The sequence below is a fragment of the Hypomesus transpacificus genome, chromosome 23 (assembly GCF_021917145.1).
Source record: "Hypomesus transpacificus isolate Combined female chromosome 23, fHypTra1, whole genome shotgun sequence".
Lineage (NCBI taxonomy): Eukaryota > Metazoa > Chordata > Actinopteri > Osmeriformes > Osmeridae > Hypomesus > Hypomesus transpacificus.
Genome location: NC_061082.1, coordinates 16332833 through 16356067, shown reverse-complemented (window position 1 = coordinate 16356067; position 23235 = coordinate 16332833). Strand labels below are relative to the sequence as shown.

The 23235-nt window shown below is 41.4% G+C and overlaps 1 protein-coding gene across 1 annotated transcript; it reads left to right on the top strand.

Annotated features, from left to right (window-relative positions):
* The first annotated feature begins 329 nt into the window (after positions 1 to 329).
* kctd12.1 (potassium channel tetramerisation domain containing 12.1) lies at positions 330 to 2100 on the top strand. The gene has a single exon (XM_047047048.1). The coding sequence runs from the start codon at positions 366 to 368 to the stop codon at positions 1242 to 1244; it is 879 nt and encodes a 292-aa protein (XP_046903004.1). The 5' UTR covers positions 330 to 365; the 3' UTR covers positions 1245 to 2100.
* Positions 2101 to 23235: the final 21135 nt, after the last annotated feature.

Below are 23235 nucleotides of genomic sequence, written 5' to 3'. Positions count from 1 at the left end.
ATAAGGGCATCAAAGACGGCACTTGGGGGGGGGGGGGGGGGGGGGGGGGGGGGGGGGGGTGCAGATAGAAGAAAACATGCAGGCTTACAAAAGATTTTTCCAATATTTGTCTAAACTGTAATACCATTTAAATAGTGTACGCTACTGCCTATACAGATTTAAATGAACAGCAAGAATGAATGACATTAGGTCTACTTTAATAGCCTACTTTTTGGTTTGTCGGTAAAGAGTTAACCATGACCTCGGATCCCTGGATCAGCTGTCGAGTCGACCCCTCCTACCAGCGCAGGAGATAAATAAACAAACCGCCACGTTTACCCCTTCATCTCTCTAGTTTCACCTCAGTCATCCTCTGCTGCTCAAAAATGGCACTAGTGGACACGGAACGGGGAATATCAAACGGCGCCGAGAGTGGGTCCCCATTTTCTGAGATTATTGAACTCAATGTTGGCGGACAGGTGTATGTCACAAGGCACTCAACTTTAGTCGCCGTCCCAGACTCGCTTCTCTGGACAATGTTCAGCAAAAAGACCCCCAAAGAGCTCGCCAGGGACAGCAAAGGGCGTTATTTTTTGGACAGGGATGGGTTCTTGTTCCGTTACATTCTAGATTACCTACGGGATCTCAATCTGGTTCTGCCAGATTATTTCCCCGAGAAAAGCCGACTGCAAAGAGAAGCTGAGTTTTTCCAGTTGAAGGATCTTTCTAAGCGCCTAAGCCCCAAAATGAGTAAGGAGGACTCCCTCAGCGAGGAGATCTGTCAAAGTGACACGGAGGAGGGGACTCTTCAGTGCAGCGTTGGCTCATCCAGTGTTGGCATGGAGACTTTAAGGATGATGTCCGCAGTGAGTAGCAGTGCCCGCTCTCCATCTCTGGAGTCCCGAAAGTCTGGCTACATCACTATTGGATACCGAGGGTCGTACACTATCGGGAGAGATATCCAAACCGACGCCAAATTTAGGAGAGTTGCGCGCATCACCGTGTGTGGAAAGACATCCTTAGCCAAAGAAGTGTTCGGTGACACACTCAATGAGAGCAGGGACCCAGACCGACCACCAGAGAGATACACTTCACGGTACTATCTGAAGTTTAATTTTCTTGAGCAAGCTTTCGACAGGCTGAACGAGGTAGGCTTCCACATGGTGGCTTGTAGCTCCACCGGCACCTGCGCCTACACCAGCAATGACCCAAATGAGGATAAAATCTGGACCAGTTACACCGAATACGTGTTCTGTCGGGACTGACTGTGCAATCTGCGCACAGCAACTTCCGAAGACAACGTTGTCCTTGTACCGGTGTCGACAGAACTAACATAAACATTTTGGCCTTCTGCACATAGAGAGGAGAGTTTGTCTTTATTGACTCCCTTTTTCATTCTGGTTTGTCTATCTTGAGAATAAACATTTGTCACATGAAATGACAACAAATATTGTAGTTTTTAGAGGCATAATAGCCTACTAAGATAATGCAGTGTTGCGACAAATATTATTTGATCGATCCTGGTGACACAATACTAAACTATGTGCGCCACTATGAATAGTTGGGTAGGCTAACTAGTTTTGGGTGTCAAGAACGCCACTTGCATAGTTCTCTAAATACATCCCTCCTTATGTTGATTATGCAACAGATCATCATGAATGTTGAAGAAGAAAATTACAGGTAAATGTGTATCTTTACTTATGAATTTAAACATCTGTATTTTCAATGATATATAAATATATTCAAAAAATGAATTTAGACCTACACCTTTCTCTGGAGGACTGACAAATAGTAACAGTTAGTGTTGAAATTGAGTTGCATGGGTGAGAATACATTGCGTGAGAAAGAAAACAATTTTAGTATTTCTCTCATCACTGCCTTTACTTGCATGACAATGTTGCAGCCATACTCCTCTTTGTGCAATGTGAAGTAAATATTAAGACAGCAGTTTATCAATATCATGCCATGTTTTTACAGAATATTACTTGATTTATTTGAAAAGTATTAACATTCTTTGTTTAGACTTTTAACGTATTTGAAATTAGTCTGGTTGTAAGTTGTGCATTTTATTGGTTATGTTGTCTTTAAGCAGGTATTTAAAATAAAGTCTTCTATCTTCAAAACAATTGTTTACAGACCAATTAGAACTCCAATGTCTAGTTGTTTGCTCCATTAAACTATAATTCCAAAGACTAAAAGTCCAACTACTGAACTATAAAGTTTAATTTAATTTCTGCTCTGTGATATGAGCCGACCCAGTTCCTATATTCATGTCTTCAGTTTGTGTTGACTGTGGAGGTCTGGGATCTTCCAGTCTCGCAGGACATTACCAAGCCTAGGAAGTTCCAACCCGGTCCTCATTATTAGCCGTGACTTTCCATTTCCTTGGAAGAGAAATGTACACTTTTCGATGTGAACGTCACATCTGAAATTCAAGGAAGCATCCTTTTTTGTTGCCCACCTCATTTAAAAAAAACATAGTAAGGCTAAATTGTACATCCTCTCTCTGATGTGGGTAAAGTAATGGAGGCAAAAATTCTCCTCTCACTGCCCATGACTCACTAACCAGTCTGTTATTAGTTTGATAAACCACACATTCATCATGCTGTGCCATACATACTATCTGAATCCTGTTAATGTATTAATTTCACAACACTATCAGGTTCTTCCCTCTCTCTTTGTCACACAAATTTGGTCTGTGTGATGTCTATATGTAAATAGCGCAGCTGTGCTCAGATTATGATGTAATTATCATTTCAAGTGTAAATAATCAAAGGGATCAGCAGCTGCAAAGAATTGAGAGGGGAGGAAAGGAGGGGAGAGGAGAAAAGGGGAAGTAGAGGAGGGGAGAGGAGAGGTTGGTGTGCGGGGGGGAGAGAAGATGAGAAAATAGGAGACGAGGAGAGGAGGTGGCAGCAGATGAGGAGGAAAATAGAGTTTGTCACTCTCCTTGGCCTGAGAAGATGGAGTGAATAGAGAGAGAACCAAGAAGAGTACCAAACTAAAAAGAGGAGACATCAAATGAGCCCACATGTTGTCACCAATAATTCAGAGAATCAGTAAACTCATTCAATACTAGCTCCAGGTGCTTTAATTTCCCATTGGTTCACACTGTCACTTGAGAGATTATATTATTACAAGTTATCAATAACTTTGAATATAGTGGGTTGATCTATGGGTATCAAAAGCTTCTATTAAGGGTTTAGAGGGTTATGAAAAGCAACAAAGATGGAAGAGAATTCTGCCAGTCAATAAATCCTGGAGCCCTTCAACTCCTACAGTAATAACCTGCAGTCTCTCTTTCTCTCCACCTATTGTCCCCTTCCAACATATTCAGTTAAGCTTCCTGTCATGACTCTGCTTATTGTTTTGCCCCTATTTAACATTATTTGCAGTTTCCTGACTTTTCTACATCAAAGCATGACAATGGCTTGTTTTCATTAGCACATCAGAACAATGACTTAAAGATAAAAAGCCTTCATAAAAAAAAATAAAAAAATCTATTCAGATTCAAAAATATATTTCAATGTGACTTTCACTTTCCTTGGAAGAAAAAATGTGTTATGATGTGAACGTCACTTCTGAAATTCCCCCGGAAAACTGAATGCAGACTATATTCAACTCTATACTGTTCAAATAATGAAATTCACTAATATAATGCAGTCCTATATATTGTAAACAGATATTATTTCCAAATCTCTTCACAACTGTCGACCAAATCTAATATGACATGAGAAGAAAATTCCCTTTTCTCTACTTAAGATACAAAGAATCGAAAGAGAAAACAACCAAGAGTGACAGAGTAACAGAGGTAGAGAGATAAATAAGGAAATTGACCAATTCTGGAATAGACAAAGAGAGAGAGAGATTGACCAAGATACACAGTACACTTAATTCACAAAGCTTTACAGTATGTCGCCTGTACTGTGTTCTGTTCTTTTCGAATACTTATTCTTATTTTCGGATCATTCCATTCGCAGGGGATGATGTAAATCTGTGTTGCGTTCCTATTTTAGACCTTTCCTGCACCACATCAGAGGCATCCCCATCAGTAGCAATCAAGCAGCCAGCAGCGCCTTGGAGCAGCTGAGATGTTGCTGTCACTCTCCGCTCACCCCTATCGCATTCCTGCTGACTTTCTAATGAAGTAGGGAGCAGAGAGCGCTTCAGAAAATTACAGCCATCAAATACCAGCTGCCCTTTATGCAACCGGTACATGCATGTCCATACAACACAAAAATGGTTGGAGGTGTATGTGTGTGTGTGTGTGTTTGGATGTACGTTTGGTGGGTGAACTGTACAGCGACTGTTTATTGCTGTCCCTAGGAAGGCCTTTCATTTGAGCATGCTCTCTACATTCCCAGGGTCACTGCGATGTGACCAGACTTTTCAGCGAGGCCACCTCTGCCTTAAGCCATCCACCACCTGTAATTCTCATGTAGCTGTTTCTGGAGAGAGACAGGCCTCTCTAAGCAATGGAGCCACAACACAACACAGCACAAGAAAAACAGTGACCATGGTGTCGTTTTCAGGTCCTTCGATTCCCGCAGTTGCCTCCAGCGTGGAAAAGCAACGCCTGTTGATTCTGTTTTTAGATCGCTGTTGATCCAGACGTTTTTAATTTGTTGATGTTTCTAATACGGTTTTTCTTTTAGTCTTTTAAATTTAAGCCTGACTTGCACAGTAAAGGTTATTCTGTGGGAGGTTTTGGTTCAGAGAATCTGATTGCTACATTAGTCCTCCTGCATTGTTTTAATTTTATAATTTAATCACCCATCATAAACAGCTGTTTCCTTATTTTAGGGTCTCGCTGGTTTATCACAAGGTCCACAATGTTCCAAAATTCACAGCAAAAATTGCTTTACTTTGTTATGTCTTTGTACATGTCCATAGGCAGAGGAGAAATAGGTGGTGGAGTAATGGATTAGTTGTCTTTCATATTCTGTACACTAGACCTGCACCCCTTTCCACTGTCACAGGCAAAGAAGTAGCACAGCATTATCTGTTGCAAAGGTTACAGGAGAGCAATGGATTCATACTACTTTCAGACTACTGACTATCTCAAATCCACAGAATAAATGGTGGACAAAAAAGACTGAATATATCTGAAAACATAAGAACACAGCACACAATATCATTACCACACAATTGCCTCTGCTCTAAGAAAACCCTCCATCTAGACCTTCACCTCAGCCTCTGTCTCTGCCTGGTGTGGGACAAATGTGCAATGTCAATGTGCAACGTTTGAAAACAAAAAAAGCTACTTTAAAGTCTTAGTGGAACCAGGAATCAAATCACAACCTTTCAGATTAGTTCACCCTTTTCCTACGTGTTGAGCTATTGCCACACTTGTGTCTGTTGAAATGTTCTTTCTGGTCCCAATTTATTTTCAAACTGTGTATATAATTATTATTTAAAAAAGCAGATCTGATCAAACTGGAGATTCTATGATAGAAATATCCACAACAAAGAGAAAGTCTGAAAAAAATATAATACAAATGGGTTCATCACCTTCTTACACATAGCTGCGATGGAAAACAAAATGTGATGCCTTTGGAGGACAAAGGAACATGCATTCACTTTTGGTCTGTTACATCAGTAAAACCTTTAAAACGTAGATTAAACAATACTGAAAATATTCTCAAAACGTGACTAATAAAATAAGAAACCTAAAATGATGCCAAACATGTTGGTTGGATAGAACTGACAGAAGACAGTCACTGTCATGAGACCTCCATGAGCTATCACAGAGGACGGCTGTCTGCAACATCACAGGGAGCCAGAAAATAAACACTTCGGAACCTTCACTCCCACACACAGACATTGTATCAAGCGCTACACACATTCTACTGTCATGTAAATATACATGACATCAGCTTCAAAACAGCTCCCATGTGACTTCTTAGTAACATTTTTAGCCTGAGGTAATATCTGTTCCACATCTGTTTGGCTATTTCCTCCCTGATGGATGCTCATTTCTGGGCCTTGTTTACAGGTTAGAGCTTGAGTAGATAACTAGGACAAAGACGCACATGCTTGGCCACACACACAGCTGTCAGGGCCAATGAGATGTTAACATGTAGGCAGCATAGTGTATTTTAATGAGGGAGGTTTAGGCTTGGTCAATTTATGAAGGTTAGAAGAGAATTTTTCACTTTAAAAAGGGGTTGATAGTAAATCACAAGAAAAGAGCAGGGTATGCAGTGTAGTATACTTACTCTGCACTTTGTTAAACTGTTTTTGATTGACAACTAATCATATCCAGTCAGGTTTTTGGAAATAACAAAATGTTGCTTTTTTGTTGGAGTGTTGTTGGATTTGGTCAATTCAGAAGCAAGATTTTTACCCTTTAATCCAAAATAGAAATGCAATTCTGTTAGACTGTGATCAGCTTGGATTGCATATTTTGGACAAACAACAGAAGAATCATCATATCGATGTGAGGTTAAACAAGACAGAGAAATTGCATGTCGCTGGATATCTGGCCTTGAAGTGGCTCCATTCGCTTCCGAAGCCTGTCTGTCTACTAATGACATCTTTCCACATCCCACACTTGGCTGCCAGCTGAGAAATATTGGCATGCCTGAAATGTTCTTGTCTCTAGAGGGCTTCTTTCAAAAGCGTCACTGTACATTCAGTGTCTTGATCCAAAAGAAGACAAACATGATATACAATTTGTGGTTTCAACTGCTTCACAACTGTCGGTAATTTACAAGTCAACAATATTTATTCCAGAGGGCTTTCTGATACATATTATTTTGTACTATCAGACACATATGTACATTTCCACTCAAACTCTATCTAGCTACCTAAAACCATTTTAAGAGCTTTAGCTGTACTTTGTGATGAGGCAGAGAACATTAGGCCGATGCAGGGGGAAAGGTAAGCCCGCAAGGGCATTTATTAAGTTAAGAGTTTTTGGTCCAAGGTCGCTCCCGAGTCTTCAGGTGGAACCTGCGTGACTGGACAGGCCTGGCAGCCTCAGACTGGCTGGGCTTCTTGATGGGCTCACCGATCCTCCATGGATAGACCTTGCTGCCTGTGAGGATGTTTAACAACAGGGTTAGACATGTCTCTCTGGGTACTGGTTCCCCCGTCTTTTTATGTTGCTCTGATGAGCAGCCACTTCCAGGGTCCATCATAAGGGGCAGCCAGCTGTGAGCCCTTGAGCGGAATGCTGATGTCCTGGGTGCTGAACAACGGTCACTGTCCTGGGTGTTGAACAACGGTCACTGTCCTGGGTGTTGAACAACGGTCACTGTCCTGGGTGTTGAACAACGGTCACTGTCCTGGGTGCTGAACACCACTGGACTGTGAGATCAGTGCCGGTCTCATACGACCACAACTTGCAGGCAGAACCCTATCATCAAACCAAGGATCCAAAATTATCCTTCCTTTAAACCCCAAGGGTCTGAAAAACAGTGGCTAAGAGGGAAATGAATAACTGGTGAACCTTTGTGGAATGTTTGTGTCAAAACAAGTTTTTAGTTGTAATTAATGTAATTGTAAAAAAGGGCAGTCTAAAGGCTACTTGAAGGACAATTGGTTTTGCTGTTCCATGAGCAGAGGATTGTTTTTAAAAACAGGTCGGTGAAATATTTGTACAAGGAGAACCAGTAGCGTTAAATACAAGATGAGAAATGTGTTATCTAAATGGTAAAATAAACAATTCTTAATAAGAATTAAGCATAAATAAATAAAAAACATACCTTCAATGCAATGACATGAGTGCACATGAAGTGAACAGAGTCTGCTAAATAAATAGGCTTAGCACATGGCAACATCTCTTAAATCTACTTGCCTAGGGCATGAGTAAAGTCTCAACAAAGTTACAGTAGCCCTGCCTTTAATACAGATCATACCAAATTGAGGAACACTGAGATAAATACCCACAACAAAGAGGCAATCATAAGAAAAATATAATTCAAATCTGTTCATCATTTTCTACCAAGTGATAGAAGACTGAATGTGACACCTTTAGAGGAAATCTAAAAGAATAAGGAATAATATTCCCATGCTTTCAGATGGTCTTTTACATGCCAATTTAAGAAAAACCTGTAAAACCTAGAAAAACAATGTGTGACAAATAAAATAAAAACCATAATCATACCCATCATGGCATTTATCATCTTCATCAGGTTATTTATTGGCTCAACGCTACCAAAACATTACCTTAGGTGGATACTGTGTGTTATGTGTGGATACATAAACTGCACCAACTAACCAATTTATTCAACAGTTTCATCCTCTACCGTCCAGGAACGGCAGGAGATTAAAGTACCTTGAGAGAACCTTTTATGTCATTCAGCTTCATTGACTTCAACTTGCAAATGCAGATTAGTGTAGCGTGAAGGGATGCTGAGGGTGTTCCAGGACATCATCTTGTAAATAACCAAGCCTCACAGATGGACAGCACTTTAGAATCCCATAATTGACAGGCTAGAGTAACAGGTGGTCTGAACGATTACCTCCATGAATGCATCCCTTCTAGAAACAGGGATACCAGGAACAAACGAGGACAGATGATAATAAAATAACAGCAACAATTTTCTGCAAAGGAGAGTAATTTGGTTTGGTTCAGAAAGCTGATGATTGAATTGAGAAGAACGATAGAGGGCAGTAGGCACAATTTTACATGAAAGTGTATAGAATTGTACTTTATTATACTTTTTAATTTTTATTTTACTAGGCGTCTTAGTTCAGAATGTGTTTTTATTTGGAATGATAGCCTAGCAATAGGCCTCCTTGTTTGGACAGGGATTGGAATTACACACAACATCATGAACACAACACAGCAGCCATAAAACATGGCACTGACACAAAAAATGTACACATAAAGACATCAGCACAGACAAAAAAAGGATGGAGACAAGCATGCCAAGCGGACTAGAAGTGTCAGTCAGAGTGACGATGATTGAGTTCTTGAAACAGACAGGAATAAAACTCCCGTTTGGTGCAGTCAGAATCATGACCCAGGAATCTGGGGTTTTACTGTGGACAATTTAGCAAACTGAGCCTGGCAGAAAAAGTTTATTAAGATATGCGCAGGTTGAACCCTAATGTGCCTAAAGTCAACCATTATTATCCAATCTAACTATAAATATAGGCATCTTTCTCTCTGTGTGTTTACGGCTTATGGCAAACTGTTTTAACATTTAATAGACAGGCCTGACCAGTAGTAATTTCTTTTTCACTCATGGAAAGGTTTTAACAAGTAAACATTTTAATTTAAGTCATCTGTGAGACAGTTTTGACAAATACATTTTCACACATCTATACAGATATCTTTAATTTTATTATAGATCATTGTCAAAAGATTTTAACTAGAGAGAAAAGAATTGTAGATATCTTTGATTCGCAATTTCTACTTGTCAAAATAACATGATATATATCTTGGATTGGAATTAACAATCAAAAAGCAATATCTTGTAGCCTACCGCTAGCAGTGTTTCCGCTATGTTGATTTTTCCGTGGCGTCCCGCCACAGCTAAATCAGGGGCGATTGTAGGATCAGACCTTTAGGGGTGCTCAGCCCCCAATGAGAATGTGACATAAATACAGTGCCTTGCAAAAGTGTTAAACCCCCTTGCTAATAAATCCCTAATTTCACTGGATAACAATTAATACATTTATTTATTATTATGCCAAATATTGAATGAATGAAAAAACAAAGGACATCCCTTTCTTCATTAACTACCAGAATCAAATGATAATAAACAATAATATTTCAATTTTTTTAATTTTTAGGGTTGCTGAGATGTAATTTAGGGGTGCTTGAGCACCCCTAAAAAGGGTCTAAAATCACCACTGAGCAAAATTTCTGCCGCCATGGTATCAGAAATAGGGCTGTACAACATTTTTTTTAGGCGGTCTATCAGCAGTGATTGTTAGAAAGCGTATCGGAGGATAGCACGGACACGCGCAGTTGAGATTGGGTGTGTGCGTCCTTGAGAACTGTAGAGCTAAGTCGTATAACTAATGTTGTCAGTTAATTTAAGGCTGTTATTGTATTAGTCTATAGTTCTTGCTAATTTAAATTAAGTTAACTGGACAGACCTGCCCCCGCTGCAACAAAAAAAATCCTAGACGACACACTGACATTTTCAAACAATTGAGCTGCAGTAGGAGATGGACTCATGGGTCTTTGGAGAATGGGCATTTACTTTTGATCTGCAAAAGGGTTCACCACCAATGGGCATCACCAACCGGGACTGCACTTGTTTTCTTTTTAAAGATTTGAGTTTTTTTTAGATAAGCAGTATTTGATCTTTCCTCATCTACCGCTGTGTGGAGTTCTTAAGTGATGTTCCCTAGTCAATTGTGCCTTTCAGCGTCTGTTCTTTTCTAGCCTGTTGGGTCAATACCACACATAAGCCTACTTTGCCGTCTGTTCCATTTCAACACCATAATCAATGGTCATGTGAATGCAACTCCCTCATCATTTCCTGTAGAGTCCATCAATCAGCCAGGCAGGTAGGGAGACAGAGAGGGAGGGAAGGCAGTGTCTCTCCAGTCCCATTCTTTGCCGCAATCAAGTAATCCGTCCTCTTTCTCTCTCTCTCCATCCCTTTCGATCTGGGCATTTCTCAATGGATTCGTACAGCCGTCAGGTCTCAAACATTGGATCCCAAACAGACGAGGCGAACGGAGACATTGTTTGACCCTACGTCCTGGAGACCCATTTGAACTGACCCTGGAGGGGTAGAGCGCACCTCCACGCAGTAGCTATAAGAGAAGGGGCAACTTGGAATTAAAGTTCTCTGAATCGGAAAGTGTTTTCGGGCATGTGTGAGCATAGTTTGTTGTTGGCAAAATAAAAAGCCAGGAACTGTGTGTTATTTGTGTGTGTATATGTCTACAGCATGCATGTGAGTCTAAATAATGTGTGTGTTTCTGTTGTATATGTGAGCTGTTAAAAAAAAAAATATATATATATATATATATACAAATCAAGTAAGACTTCCTTTCTATTCAATCATCACATGATTCTCCTAAGGTGTGATGTGACTGTGTACTGTATGTTCATATCCAGCCTACAACTGTGTGTTTCCACAGATAAGATCATCCAAGATGTGCTAGATCATTTTGCGTCGATGTAGCTATGCTCCTTCTCTTCATGATCCTTGTCAGTGTATCACTGTTGTTTGGTTGCAGAGTTAAAGGCCACAGACAGGAAGGAATACCTTTCCTCCCTGACTAGATGAGGACAACTGTGCAGAGCGTGACCAAAGCCTGCATCTCCTCTCAGATTGTTGACTCTGGGTGAAAAGTGACGGTGCTAGCTGGGTAAACATTTACAACAATTTTAAGATTCACAGTCGGTGCTGGGGGATGCGGTTTGAAAATCAAACTTTAAATAACATCCGCATTAAATGATCTGATTTATACACAGTGATGTGCCACTTGTGCCAAACATACAAATGTTTATTTGTCTCCACAAGGCACAAGTCAATTCAATTATTCAATTAGTGGAGACCCAATTACCGGTCTCTGCTTCCTCAAATGTCACACACAGCTCACTGTTCTGGATTTGATGGACCACATGCTGTTTACTGTTGTCAGATTACAATACTCTGGATTTTTGACTTAATACGATATTGTAATCATAACGCATTTGCTGAATAGACTCAGTTGAAGCAAAATGCTTGCTGTAATTCAGTGATCTGATTCTGCTTATAGAAGTCCCTGGCAGGAGCAAGCAACCTCATTTGTATATTGTCGTTTTCACATCCAGTGCTCTTGTGAAAACTTTGATTCAAACCTATCTTTGATAGAGGACAGACTGGTGACATTGAAGAACATACTTTGTTCTTTACACCAATATTTTACAATTTTTTTTGATAGAATGACAAAATGTAAAATTATTTTTTCAATTATGTGTATACATAGACACACACACTCATACTAACAAACAAGCACCATATAATCCACATTTAATAAAAGTCCCCCCCCACACTGCTCTAATACTGCCCAACTGCAATAATATAACAGTATCTCTTCACAGTAGCCTATAGCAAAACATGTAGCAAATGTAACTATGTGGCAAAACAATCATTCATATAGCCTCCTTAAAGTGCTAAACCTACAGTTTAGTGAAGACACTCCCTTATTGTTTTAACCATCTATTGCAAGGAAATGGTACCACTCCACCAAAGACAAATGTATTTTGGAGGGGAAAACTTCCTGTCTTGGAGCAACTAGCATAGCACAAGAACATACCGAGAACATAACAAGGCAGGAATACCACACTGGACATGAAATCCAATAAAAATAAGTGCGTAGCTTTTTCACAAGCAAAGTCACAGAGACCCACGGATTAGCATGTATAACCAGTCGAAAACCTTCAGAGAAGACAAGGAATGTAGAACTATGCAGGCTATAGCTGGAGACTGATTCAGATAGATGAAAATGCTTTTCACATAGCAAGTGAAGTCACAAAAAGTTTGCATTGCAGAGCATTACAACATTTTGTAATAGCGACAAAGACAGACAATATGGAGGTCTGGGGATGGGGGTGGGCGGCAGCAATTCCACAAAATATAGGTTCTTACTTTTACAGCCACATTTGCAATATATATACAGCTCTTTTTCTTTTCTTTCCAGAGGAAAGTCTTGAGTGAGCAACAGAAGGGTTCAACTTGCATTGGCCTTTTAAATTGAACCCTTCTGTTCCTCACTCAAAACTTTCCTTCTCAACTTTTTGAGAAAGGAAAGAAAAAGATGAAGTGGTCTCTTCATTTTTCCCATAGCTGTATATAAAACAACAGGGCATGATGTGTAAGCATGTGTGTCTGGGTCTGTGAATACATGCAGTGTGGATGTGCAGTGATTGCGTGGGTGATGTCAGCTGATGACATGACGTGCACAGCCTGAGTGCCATGCCTGAACTAGCTTTGCCTATTCAAACAAACGGATAGACAGACGGATAGACGGAAAGAAAACATGGGAGAAAAAAAACCTTTAATCCCTGGATGGCTCTTCTAGTGGCCTTAAATATAATCTTATAAAATGGTCCCATACATGTCCTCTGTCTCTCTGGGCCACTATAGAGAGAATTGACACAAAGTCCAATGTCCAAAGTTTGACTTGACAGAAATTAGGTCCATTAATTTGTTGTCTTTATTCAAAAGTAAATTGCTAGTAAATACCAAGGATCTGCGCTCAAATTGTACACAAAAGACTTTCAATTGAACTTCACAAACATGTCATGCCACAGTCAAAAGACTGTTTGCCACCATTCCAGCCACCCTCCCTAGTCTTTGGAGCCTGTGGAGCCTACCTCTTTGTGGCTCCTTCATCGCTCCTGTTCCTGAATAATAATTTGAAAAAAGTTAATTTTTTATTTAATAAAAGGGTTTGATCATTCATGTCTTGAGCAATGAAATATTAAAAGTGGGAGGCAGGGTAAGACAAGTGGCCGATAGCACTTTGAAATGCAGAGGTGCACTCACCTAAAATAGCCTCATTAAAATGATTCATCTGAAAGAATTAAACTTCTGCTATGATCACACCCCTGCTATGATTCCATGCTTTTTGACGTGGGCTTGCAACTCTGGGGCGTGATAGCATATCCATGCTGATGTCAATTACAGTTATAATTGGACACGTCTAGTAGTAGGCTTTTTGACTCCCTTCTAACAGTAAGTCATTAGAAGGACAAAGATTTTTTTTTTAAGAAGTTAGGAACTCAAAATAAGGCAGTTAGTTGATCAGGTCTCATATCATCAGCTGATCCTTACAGTGATTGTTCTAGGTCCTACAGAAAAAAGCTTCTTCTTTCAGCATAAACTCCTAGAGGTATATCTCTAAGCAGAATTGATGTTTCATCCCTGGAACAACCCAGACCAGGGGTGTCAAACTCTATTTCACAAAGGTTCACACTGGGAAATGAGAATCACATCAAGGGCCAGAAATATATAGTCAAATATCAAATCAAATATGTGTATGATACATTGTGACATGTCCCATATAGCCTTCTCACATACAATTTGGTACACATCATGCCGTAAAAAACTGGCCATGGTATTTTAGCAAGACTGACATTTGCAAATGCTTGCCAGTTGTCGGTGCATACAATGTTACAAACTATTAGCATACAGTTTTTCTCTCCCTGTAAATGACCTCCCACATTGTTTTTCCTCTGCTCTGATGAAACTTGCCTTTACAGCTCCATGACTTTGAGATTTGGCTTGAATAAACATATTTTACTGTATATATATGTGCATATATTGGATGCCTCTCTCCAGTTCGGTGACTTCCTGAAGCCTCTTTGTTTCCTTTCCATGTCTCCATATCTCTGCTGGTTTGTGGTTTCAAAATGACGATGCAAATTTGTGCCTATTCTTTGAAAATGGAAATGGTCTCATGGCAAATAAGACTCCGGGGCTTCTCTTTACACTCGGTAAAGAAGTACTCAGTCTCCCACCTGTCTTCAAGTTGTCTGCCTTCAAAGTCAACTTTCCTTTTTGTGCTATTCTGTTAGCTAACTTGCAGGTGCACTGGAGGTGCGCCCATCTGTTTTGTTTGGTGTTACTGTGCAGACCACAGCTAAGCTAGCTACAACTCGACGGGCAAAAATGTATTAAGAAGCTAAATTGATATGCGGCCCGGATAGAATTGTGCAAGGGGCCATTATTGGCCCATGGGCTTTGAGTTTGACATGTGATCTAGACTCTTGGTCATATTCAGTGCATTACTGATTCAATGATGTTGTGTACGTGGCTGGAAGCAGGCGTGCTGCTGTCTTCCCCCACCCCCACCAAGTGTCTTTAGAGCTCCAGAGGGGAGAGAGGAGGGGACTCTTTAATAAAGCCTCACCCCTGAAGGGAGCCCGGAAGTCAGTCTTTCCCCTCCAAAAAAGCCAGCTCCTTCTCCCCGGGGGTCATCCACATCCTCCACTCAGATAAGACCCCCCTCCTCTCTCTCCCATGGCTGAGCTTGCGGTGTGCAATCGGGACCCTAGCTGGTTGAACCTATGGGGTATCGATCAGGTGTTGATTAGGAAGAAGCTGCTCAAGAACAAGGGGATCAGAAGAGCTAAGAGGTCATGCTGCACCTGCTGAAGTACCCAGGATGATAAGGCTTCCATTGATTCTCCATCAAAATCAGTTCCTTGCTTGACGTCCCCAAATGCCAGTCACAGATGTCCTACTGTAAGCTGGTAGAGATTCTGCTTAACAACACAGGAAGCATACGAGGCCAATGGAAATGTAATTCCCATAAACATGAGGAAAATAATATATAATACAAATACAACACCTGCTGTTTTTTTAATACCGGTATCCAGGTGAAGACATCCACAACAAACAAATAATAAAATAAAATACAAATTGAATCATTACCACTACTTCTAATTTACATATAGATTCTCCAGAGTTTCAATAATCAGTCTGTTTTACTTCCTCAGCCTTTCTACTGTAACTCATTACTATCTGCTGAGCTTTCAGGGCAGCATCTCTCAACAATCTGCTAGCCTCATCTGGAGGATCCATCTGATTCAACTGTATCTGAAACACCATTAAAGTTTTACTGGCTCAACCTCAGAGACCCATGAAGCTGGCTGCTTTAGATCATCACAATGAATCAAGCTGCAGATGTATAAAGGCCTAAGCCCTCAGAAATCAATCGGTGGCTTAAAAGAAACAAATTAGTTCGGACCAAAATGCAGGCGAGAATGTTGGTGCAGCCACAGCCCTGCGGTGGGAAAGCTTTGAGACAGTTCATTCATCAGTCTCTCAGAGAGCAAAGCACAGCTGGCTATCCAGGATAAAAAGCCGTTCAGGAAATTAATTTGTGGGGAGTTGCAGAAATGTTATGACATTTTGATAGGAAGCCCGTGCAGGAAGGTGATCATTTGTCTAGTGGTGGCCTGAGTGATAGGACGATCCATGGAGCTGCATGGAAACACATCCTCTTATCTGTCAGAGGAAGCTTTTGGTTTCAGAGAAACCTTTTTAATAGAGACTTTGAGAGACTGACTCACTCCGTGAATCTCATTGGTGAAATGATCCAATACTGTTGTGGTAGCCATGGCAACAGTAAGCAGCAGACTACAGTTTTCGTCAATATGTAACAAGACAGGTACTACCGGAATGCAGGAGGTAGGTGCATTGGTCAAGTCATCGATATTAGAGTGGAATCTGGATTCGTTATTGTCATCATTTAGAGGTTACAATTAAGGATGCTGACCTGCTAATGGAGATTGTAAGGGAGAATGACATCTTTCAAGTGGCACTTTCAATTTCTCAACACACCATGCCTCTGTAATTATCATGCCCACGGTGTCAGGTAGAGCACTATGGCATGCAATGACATGCAGGACAAAATGGCCTTGATCAAGAGGTAGAAGGTAGGTACAGTACTTACTTCTGTGCATTAGTCTGACAATGTTAGCCCCTTTATGCCACACACAAGTTCTTTCCCCTTCAGCAAACACTGGAAAAAAAAGAGACAGATACTCTAGGAAATACACATTTGGGTGATGGAACATGGAAACTGCACACAACTCTATTGCCTAAGATTACTGTATATGTCAACTGCTAAACTGATCCACCTTTGTGGATCACTAACAATGGGAAGAAACAACACATACCAGTTTTTCTGTCGTCTTTTTCATTCTATTCTTTCCTGTCCATCCATTGCTCTCACTCAGTGGTGTGCTCTATGTGTGTCCTTCTCCCCTGCAAGAGAGCATGCAATCAAACTTGGAGAGAAGAGGAACTCTACAATGGCTCTACAACCACCTACAGGAGACACTCATGCCATTAGAAACGTAACAAGCCAAACATTTCAACAACCTATCTGTTATCTCGGCTCAGAGACTCACTCCTACTGTACACTCTCCGGCAGGTGGGAGGATTTAATGTCCAGATCAGAAACAGACCGTAATAATCAGTCAGGCTGTAGGTGGAAATCATTTGAAGGACATCTAAAGGTATGGCCTGCTGTTTGATCAGAGTAAACCACAGATACAGGACACACACGAGACACAGAGGACACAGATGCACATTGCATCTGCTCAGAAAAATACACGGTATTATGCAAAACTGCTCAGTTTGAGCCCCCTCAATAAAGCAGTGTGTGTCAGCTATAGTTTGGACCTGGTCCTCAAGATTCAAGTCTAGCCTGGTCCTAGCCTGTTACTCTTCAATGGGCAATCATGGGCAGTCTGTGACTTGGAATGTGCACACTGTATGCTCATCTGGGACGAACAGTAAGCTAAACTATGGAGGGGAAGAGGGAGCAGGGGAAAAGGGAACTCCCCCAGGGAGGTCTGTTTCAAAGTGAGCTCCACTCACTCTCCCCCCCCCCCGGCCTTCCAGTCATGTATGAATACAGTAGCAGCTGGCACAGCAGACACACATACGCCTGGCACTGAGGGGGCAAAGACCTTGAAAAGTTGAGGGAGCTCAACTCATTTGTAACCTTAACCATCCACCGTGCTTCAGTGGAAGCTGATCACAAGCAGTGTTTGAGTTTGTTCCATCAGCCAGAAACTGTTGAAGCAATTGTTTTCTTTTCCTGGGGTTAAAGAGACGACCTCCTTCCTTATGAACACTGTTTTCATAGTCCAAGTGGAAGAGGCTAGAATAATAGAATAATCCAGAATAATCAATTGTATTGATTAAGCACTTGGGGTCTTTGAGTCTTTGAGAGAGAACTACCCTCAGCCAGGTGTGAATACAGAATGTCGGTGCTGATGTATTGACAATCCGCTCAGACAAGACAGGGTGCATACATTACTGGAGAAAGAGCCAGGGTCATCATGCTCTGTTGCAGAGAAAATGACTGTAAATCGTCGCAAACAAAAGAGTGAACTCGCTTTGCCTCTCTAATGGTACAAATCAAAGAGAATAGCTGACACAGTTCCCAAAGGAAATAAGAGGCTCTATCAATACTGGTGTCCTCTTTACCTGAATACAGCCTGTCGAAGGGCCAGTCCATCTCTCTCTTCTAGATTTCTTTGCCTCAGCACTGATACATTTAGCATGCTGTACATGGTTTATACCATTGTGTTATGGAGACAGGCTTTTGGAAGGACGTGGTCATATCTCTGTTAGGGTGATGCAACTCAAGCTCAGAATGCAAATTAGTAAATTTCCAGCTCATGAAACACTCTGGTTCCATGCCAACTGATTGCTCTGCATTCAACCCTTTTCACATCAAATCCTTTATTCAGCGTATGTCCTCAATTAGTTTGACATGTGATACATTGGCTTCCATCTCATTCAGCCAGTCCACAGCTCGATCCAAAGCTCTTGGAAGGAGAAGAAAACCCATACCAAATGAACCTTCACCACCATCCTATTGGGTTCTGTTGTCTATGTACAATCTATTATCATTTAATGTGTCTCTCCATAAAACAACATTACTAATTTTACTGTATAAGTACAAGGTAACATTCAATTTGACTTCATGTAAAAGAAATTCTACAAAATGATCACTGACAATATGGATATATTGGACACAATACAAAATATGTAGACACTATCATTATAACTCCAGCCAATGTTAAACTAGCATTGCTGTCCACCATAATTCAGTTCACCATAATTCAGTTCTTCTGAAGAGCCGGTGGGACCGTGAGTGTAGGGAACTTTTATTTTGACTCACCTCTGTCACCTTTCTCCTGGGGTGACGTCACGAGAAGGGGCTGGGTTGGTTTCCAATTAGTTAAAGTCGGGACAGGCATGGAGATATATAGACCTTGGGTCCCTATGCCGGGAGCGTGCATTGCCGATTGTGGAGTGTAACCGTGTTCTGGAGTGGTGTCTGCAGTGACGCGGTAGCGTGGTATTGAGCGATGGATGCCGACAGGACCGCGTTGAGCGCCTCCTGATCAAGTGAATCAGTGCACCGATTATTTTACTGACAGCATATAGACGCCAGGTGCAAGACGCGCTCGGGTGCAGCGTTTAGACCCCGGAGAAGCTATAGCAGCACGCAGCTGTACAGCATTGTCGGCTGTTGTTCCCTTGTGTTTGGTTGTTTGCATGTATGTACGGGTGCTACTTTTAGAAGTTAAAGATATTAGTTTTTTCCCCTCTAGCCTGGGGGCCCAGTGGTATATCTGTGGTTAGGAGGATACTGTGAGCCACAGGTTAGAGGGTTTCCTTTTTTTGTTTGTTCTGTTTGTTTCGTATCTGTCTCCCCTGTGTCATTCCCCTCCATCAATACCCTGGGTATAAAATGGGCCCTAGCCTAGATTACAGTACGACCAGTTTTTCCTCTTTTTGTTCTGAACTCCGACATGGAGTGCAGTGTAACGCAGTGAAGCGTGAACCCCCTTTTTCTTAATGTGCCTAAGTGGTGCGCGTGCAGTGGTGTGGCCAATGAGCTGGTAGTGTGTGTGCCCTTCTTCACGTGTGGCATTGGAGCCTGGCCCCTGCTGGTCTGGGTGTTAGTGGCTCTGGACTCTTGCCCAATGGCTTGGCTATTCCCCATGAAATTCATTGAATGTATTGTCTATGTATTGTCCATGAATTGATCTCTGACAACCAAGTGACACCTTGTTTTAATGAGAACCATGAATAAAATTTATATTTTATATTTTTTTTCCAAAGAACCTGTGTTGGACTATTATTGGGACGGAGTTCTCCTTGTTCTTGCAGGGTAGCTCAAGGGGTGGCGTAGTCTAGTGGTAGGCCTAGCGAGGGCCACATGAGCATACCATGCTTGTTCATGGATAATTTGCTCCCCTAAAAAATGCAACGTCATGTGTGAGTCAAAATGATGATCAAAACGTGGAATACTTCAGTCCTGAGATAACACACATCCTGCCAAAATACACATCGATAGATAGGCAAATTTACAACAGTTCCTCATTGTCAGATTGACATGGCCTTTAAAGGCCTCCAAGGAGTGTTGCATGCCAAACGGCAGAAAAAGATTATATTAGATTTTGGAAATGTGTGTGAGTGTAGGTACAGGAGATACGATCTGATTGGTTCTCCTGTCTGATGACAAGGTCATGCTGTTATCACCTTACCATCCGCTGCAAGCCCTGTCTGTTAACATTTGTTTCCATGACAACAGGGGAGTTAACCAAAAAGTTGAAAAAAGCAGTTTCCGTTATTGTCAGGTCTACTTTACCTGCATACAGACTAGCTAACACAAAAGCCTTCACACACAGACAGTCTTTCTTTTTTGTCTGGAAAATTACATAAAATAAACAACATAATTTCAGTTTTCAAACTTGTAACCTTTCAAAACTTTTTTATTAGTATCTTGGAACATTATGTAAGCATTACGGAGACATAATCAAACAGACAAACTAAACGGCCATGCTTGTGTTAAGTGATTGGACCGGGCACGTCAGACTACAGATGTTTCAGTTTGAGGTTTGTGTTGATATCTAGAGGATTAGCGGCCCATATGGCTCTCCATTAGAGCAGATAACCTGACCACAGGGACAGTGAGCGACCTGCACTCACGCACACAGTCCCCAGCATACAGCACTTCTGTGTAGATCCCTGGAGAACCCAGGGAGACTAACACTAATGTGGTAGATCCACGTGGCCTCCTCTCACTGCTGTGCCTTGGTCTCCACTCTTATTGAGGCACACACATGCACACGTCAACCTCCAGACATACATTCTCACACCTTCCCACTCGCTCTATCTGGAAATTCTAATAGCTTTACTGCCAGGAAATGCTCAGTAAATATTGTCAAATATGATATGATATGTCTCTCCCTCTTGCTGTCACATGCACACACACACATGCACACAGCTGCTGTTTTATCCTTTATTCCACCTCCTTGTCTGTCCCTGCAATGGTGATATGACCTGGGCTTGCAGCCAGTAATGTTTTGGACGGGGACCAGAACAGAGGATTTACATAGTATTTGTGCATCTGAATCTCTTACAAGGATGATGGCAGCATTCTCCTGGCCTGAATGAGAGGAACGCCGTGGAAGAAATCGCAAAAATCATGAAAAAAAATCCTAATCAAGTCGTTTTTAACGAAGTAATCTTCAGCATTTCTCTTAAATGAACATCTGTGTCCAATGTATGAATTGCTCTACTAAAATGTATTCAGTTGTATCTCAATACATTGACAAAAGTGCTTTTCCAAGTATATAACCTTTCTGCAGTTTATTAACCTTCTTTAAATCAGATTTCTCAAATACAGCTTGCTTGTTCTAAGAAAACCGTTATTTACATTTACATTTATTCATTCAGCAGACGCTTTTGTCCAAAGCGACTTCCAAGAGAGAGCTTCACAAAGTGCATAGGTCACTGATAATAACAACAAGATAGCCCCACAGCATTGCGGGTAGTCAAAAACAAGAAGTACATATTGTGGACAACCAAAAAATAGTGCTAAAGGGAAGAAACCATAAGAGCATGTAGTTAAACAAGTTAAAATTACACAACATTGATCTCTAAGTGCAGGTGTACCTGTAGGAAAGCAATAAAAATAGGATTAACTAAAAAAAAAGAAGAATACAACAGTTTAAATCAGCTACCACTAACCAACAAGAGCAACAGTCTAAGCAAGAGTCATTGTGAACCTTGAGGAAACTAGCGTTGGATTCAGCAAACCATTCCTAAGTACCATTGTACTCCCGGAACAAGTGCGTCTTGAAGTTATCCCTTTCTTTGCTTCAATGTGGCAAAATTAGAAACTTCAAATTAGGTTTTTAGCAGCTGTCTGTATGTTGTTGTGAATTGTCTGAAGATGTTAGCCTTTTTTGGCCTGTGTGTGTGTGTGTACACAAAGAGAATATGTGTGTGTGTACACAGAGAGAATGTGTGTGTGTGTACACAAAGAGAATGTGTGTGTAAAGCCAGTGAGTCATGTTCTTGATGCTTGGTGCCATTCCCCCGCATGCGTTCCGAGTACCCGGTGTAAACATTGGAAACGTTAAAATGTTGAATCCGAGACATGAAACGAAGGACAGATTAAGATATGTCATCCTCCCTTTCAAGTCCTGCTGTGATACAATTCTAATTAGCAAGAGCAAATTTAGCTGGGGAGGGAGATGATCAAGCTAGCAGTCAGCGCGTCACACTTTCAGCAATATGTGTTAACAAGGACACTTGGTCTATTTATTCAGACACATAGCTAGTAGTGTTAGGTTGCTAAACTTCAACAAACTCACTAAGGTAACTGACAGCAATGCAGGGTAGAATGCAAAGAAGCACTGTAACTTGAACATGAACGACAATGTAAGTAACACAATGTAACCCTGTGAGTCACTGTAGCTGGGGGAACTAAACAGCCACTGACATGCCCCTGTGAGCAGTGAGCTGTCTGTCTGGTGAAAGTTAGTATGTATAATCATCTGCATATCCTCTCCCAATCTCTGCGGTGAGCAGTTCTGCTCTGCTGAGGGACAGGAATTGACACTACAGGGATTTTCACTTCCAGATTGGCTCTGGTCGGAAAGAACAGAATGACAGGCGTGTTTTCCACTGAGTACATGACCAGCAATGACAAGATCTATTTCTAGGTGGTGTATCATTTAACAGCTGTTCATCCTCTCCTGAAAACCCCTTCACATGAAAGAGAGATTGGGAGAATCAACTCAGAATCAGTATTCCAGTTCAGGCTCTGCCACCAGGGTGAGGGTAAGAATGAATGTAGAGCCTGAGAACTTGGTCCCTTGTCACCCCCAAGTGTGATAACCTACTGAAGTGTATCAGGGAGCTCCAGCTGCCTACTTAGCAATGCTATCATTCCTCAGCCATGCTCAGCTTCCAGCCCCTCCCTCATTTATTGTTACCCCCCTCCCACACATACTGTACAAACACAAGTGCATTGAAATGCTCAAGATATTGTTCCCGCCTGATGTCGGTGAGCGGACAAACAAAAACTGATTGGAATGCTAGCAAGCCGCGAGCAGGAAATGACATGTTGGTTTGTTTTGATTCCACTGTTCTGATTCCATCCCAGTCGTCTGAGTGAGGCTTCTTCTCCTCTCCGTTCCTTTATGAGTGTCTCCTCACTTTTACACATCTTTCCTTTCTTCCTTTGCCCTGTCTGGGTCCCACTTGTATTCTCCTTTCCAATCCTTTTGATTCATAAACCTGGATGAATATTGTTTCGTCTTTCTTTTTTTTTTACCAGACCAGACAGTCCCCTCCAGCTCTGCTGGGGCTGAAAAAGTATGTCCTTATTCTGAGAGAGCCCAGCATGAGCTGCCTCCTCCAACAAAAATGAGAGACGTGAAGGTGAGACCTGAAATGAAAAGGATGACCAGCGGAGTAGATAAGTGAATCCATAATGATCAGAAAAGTGGTCACAAAAAAG

What these genes read in the sequence shown, in the direction of transcription:
- kctd12.1 (XM_047047048.1), top strand. Translation starts at nt 366, where the DNA reads ATGGCACTAGTGGACACGGAACGGGGAATATCAAACGGCGCCGAGAGT.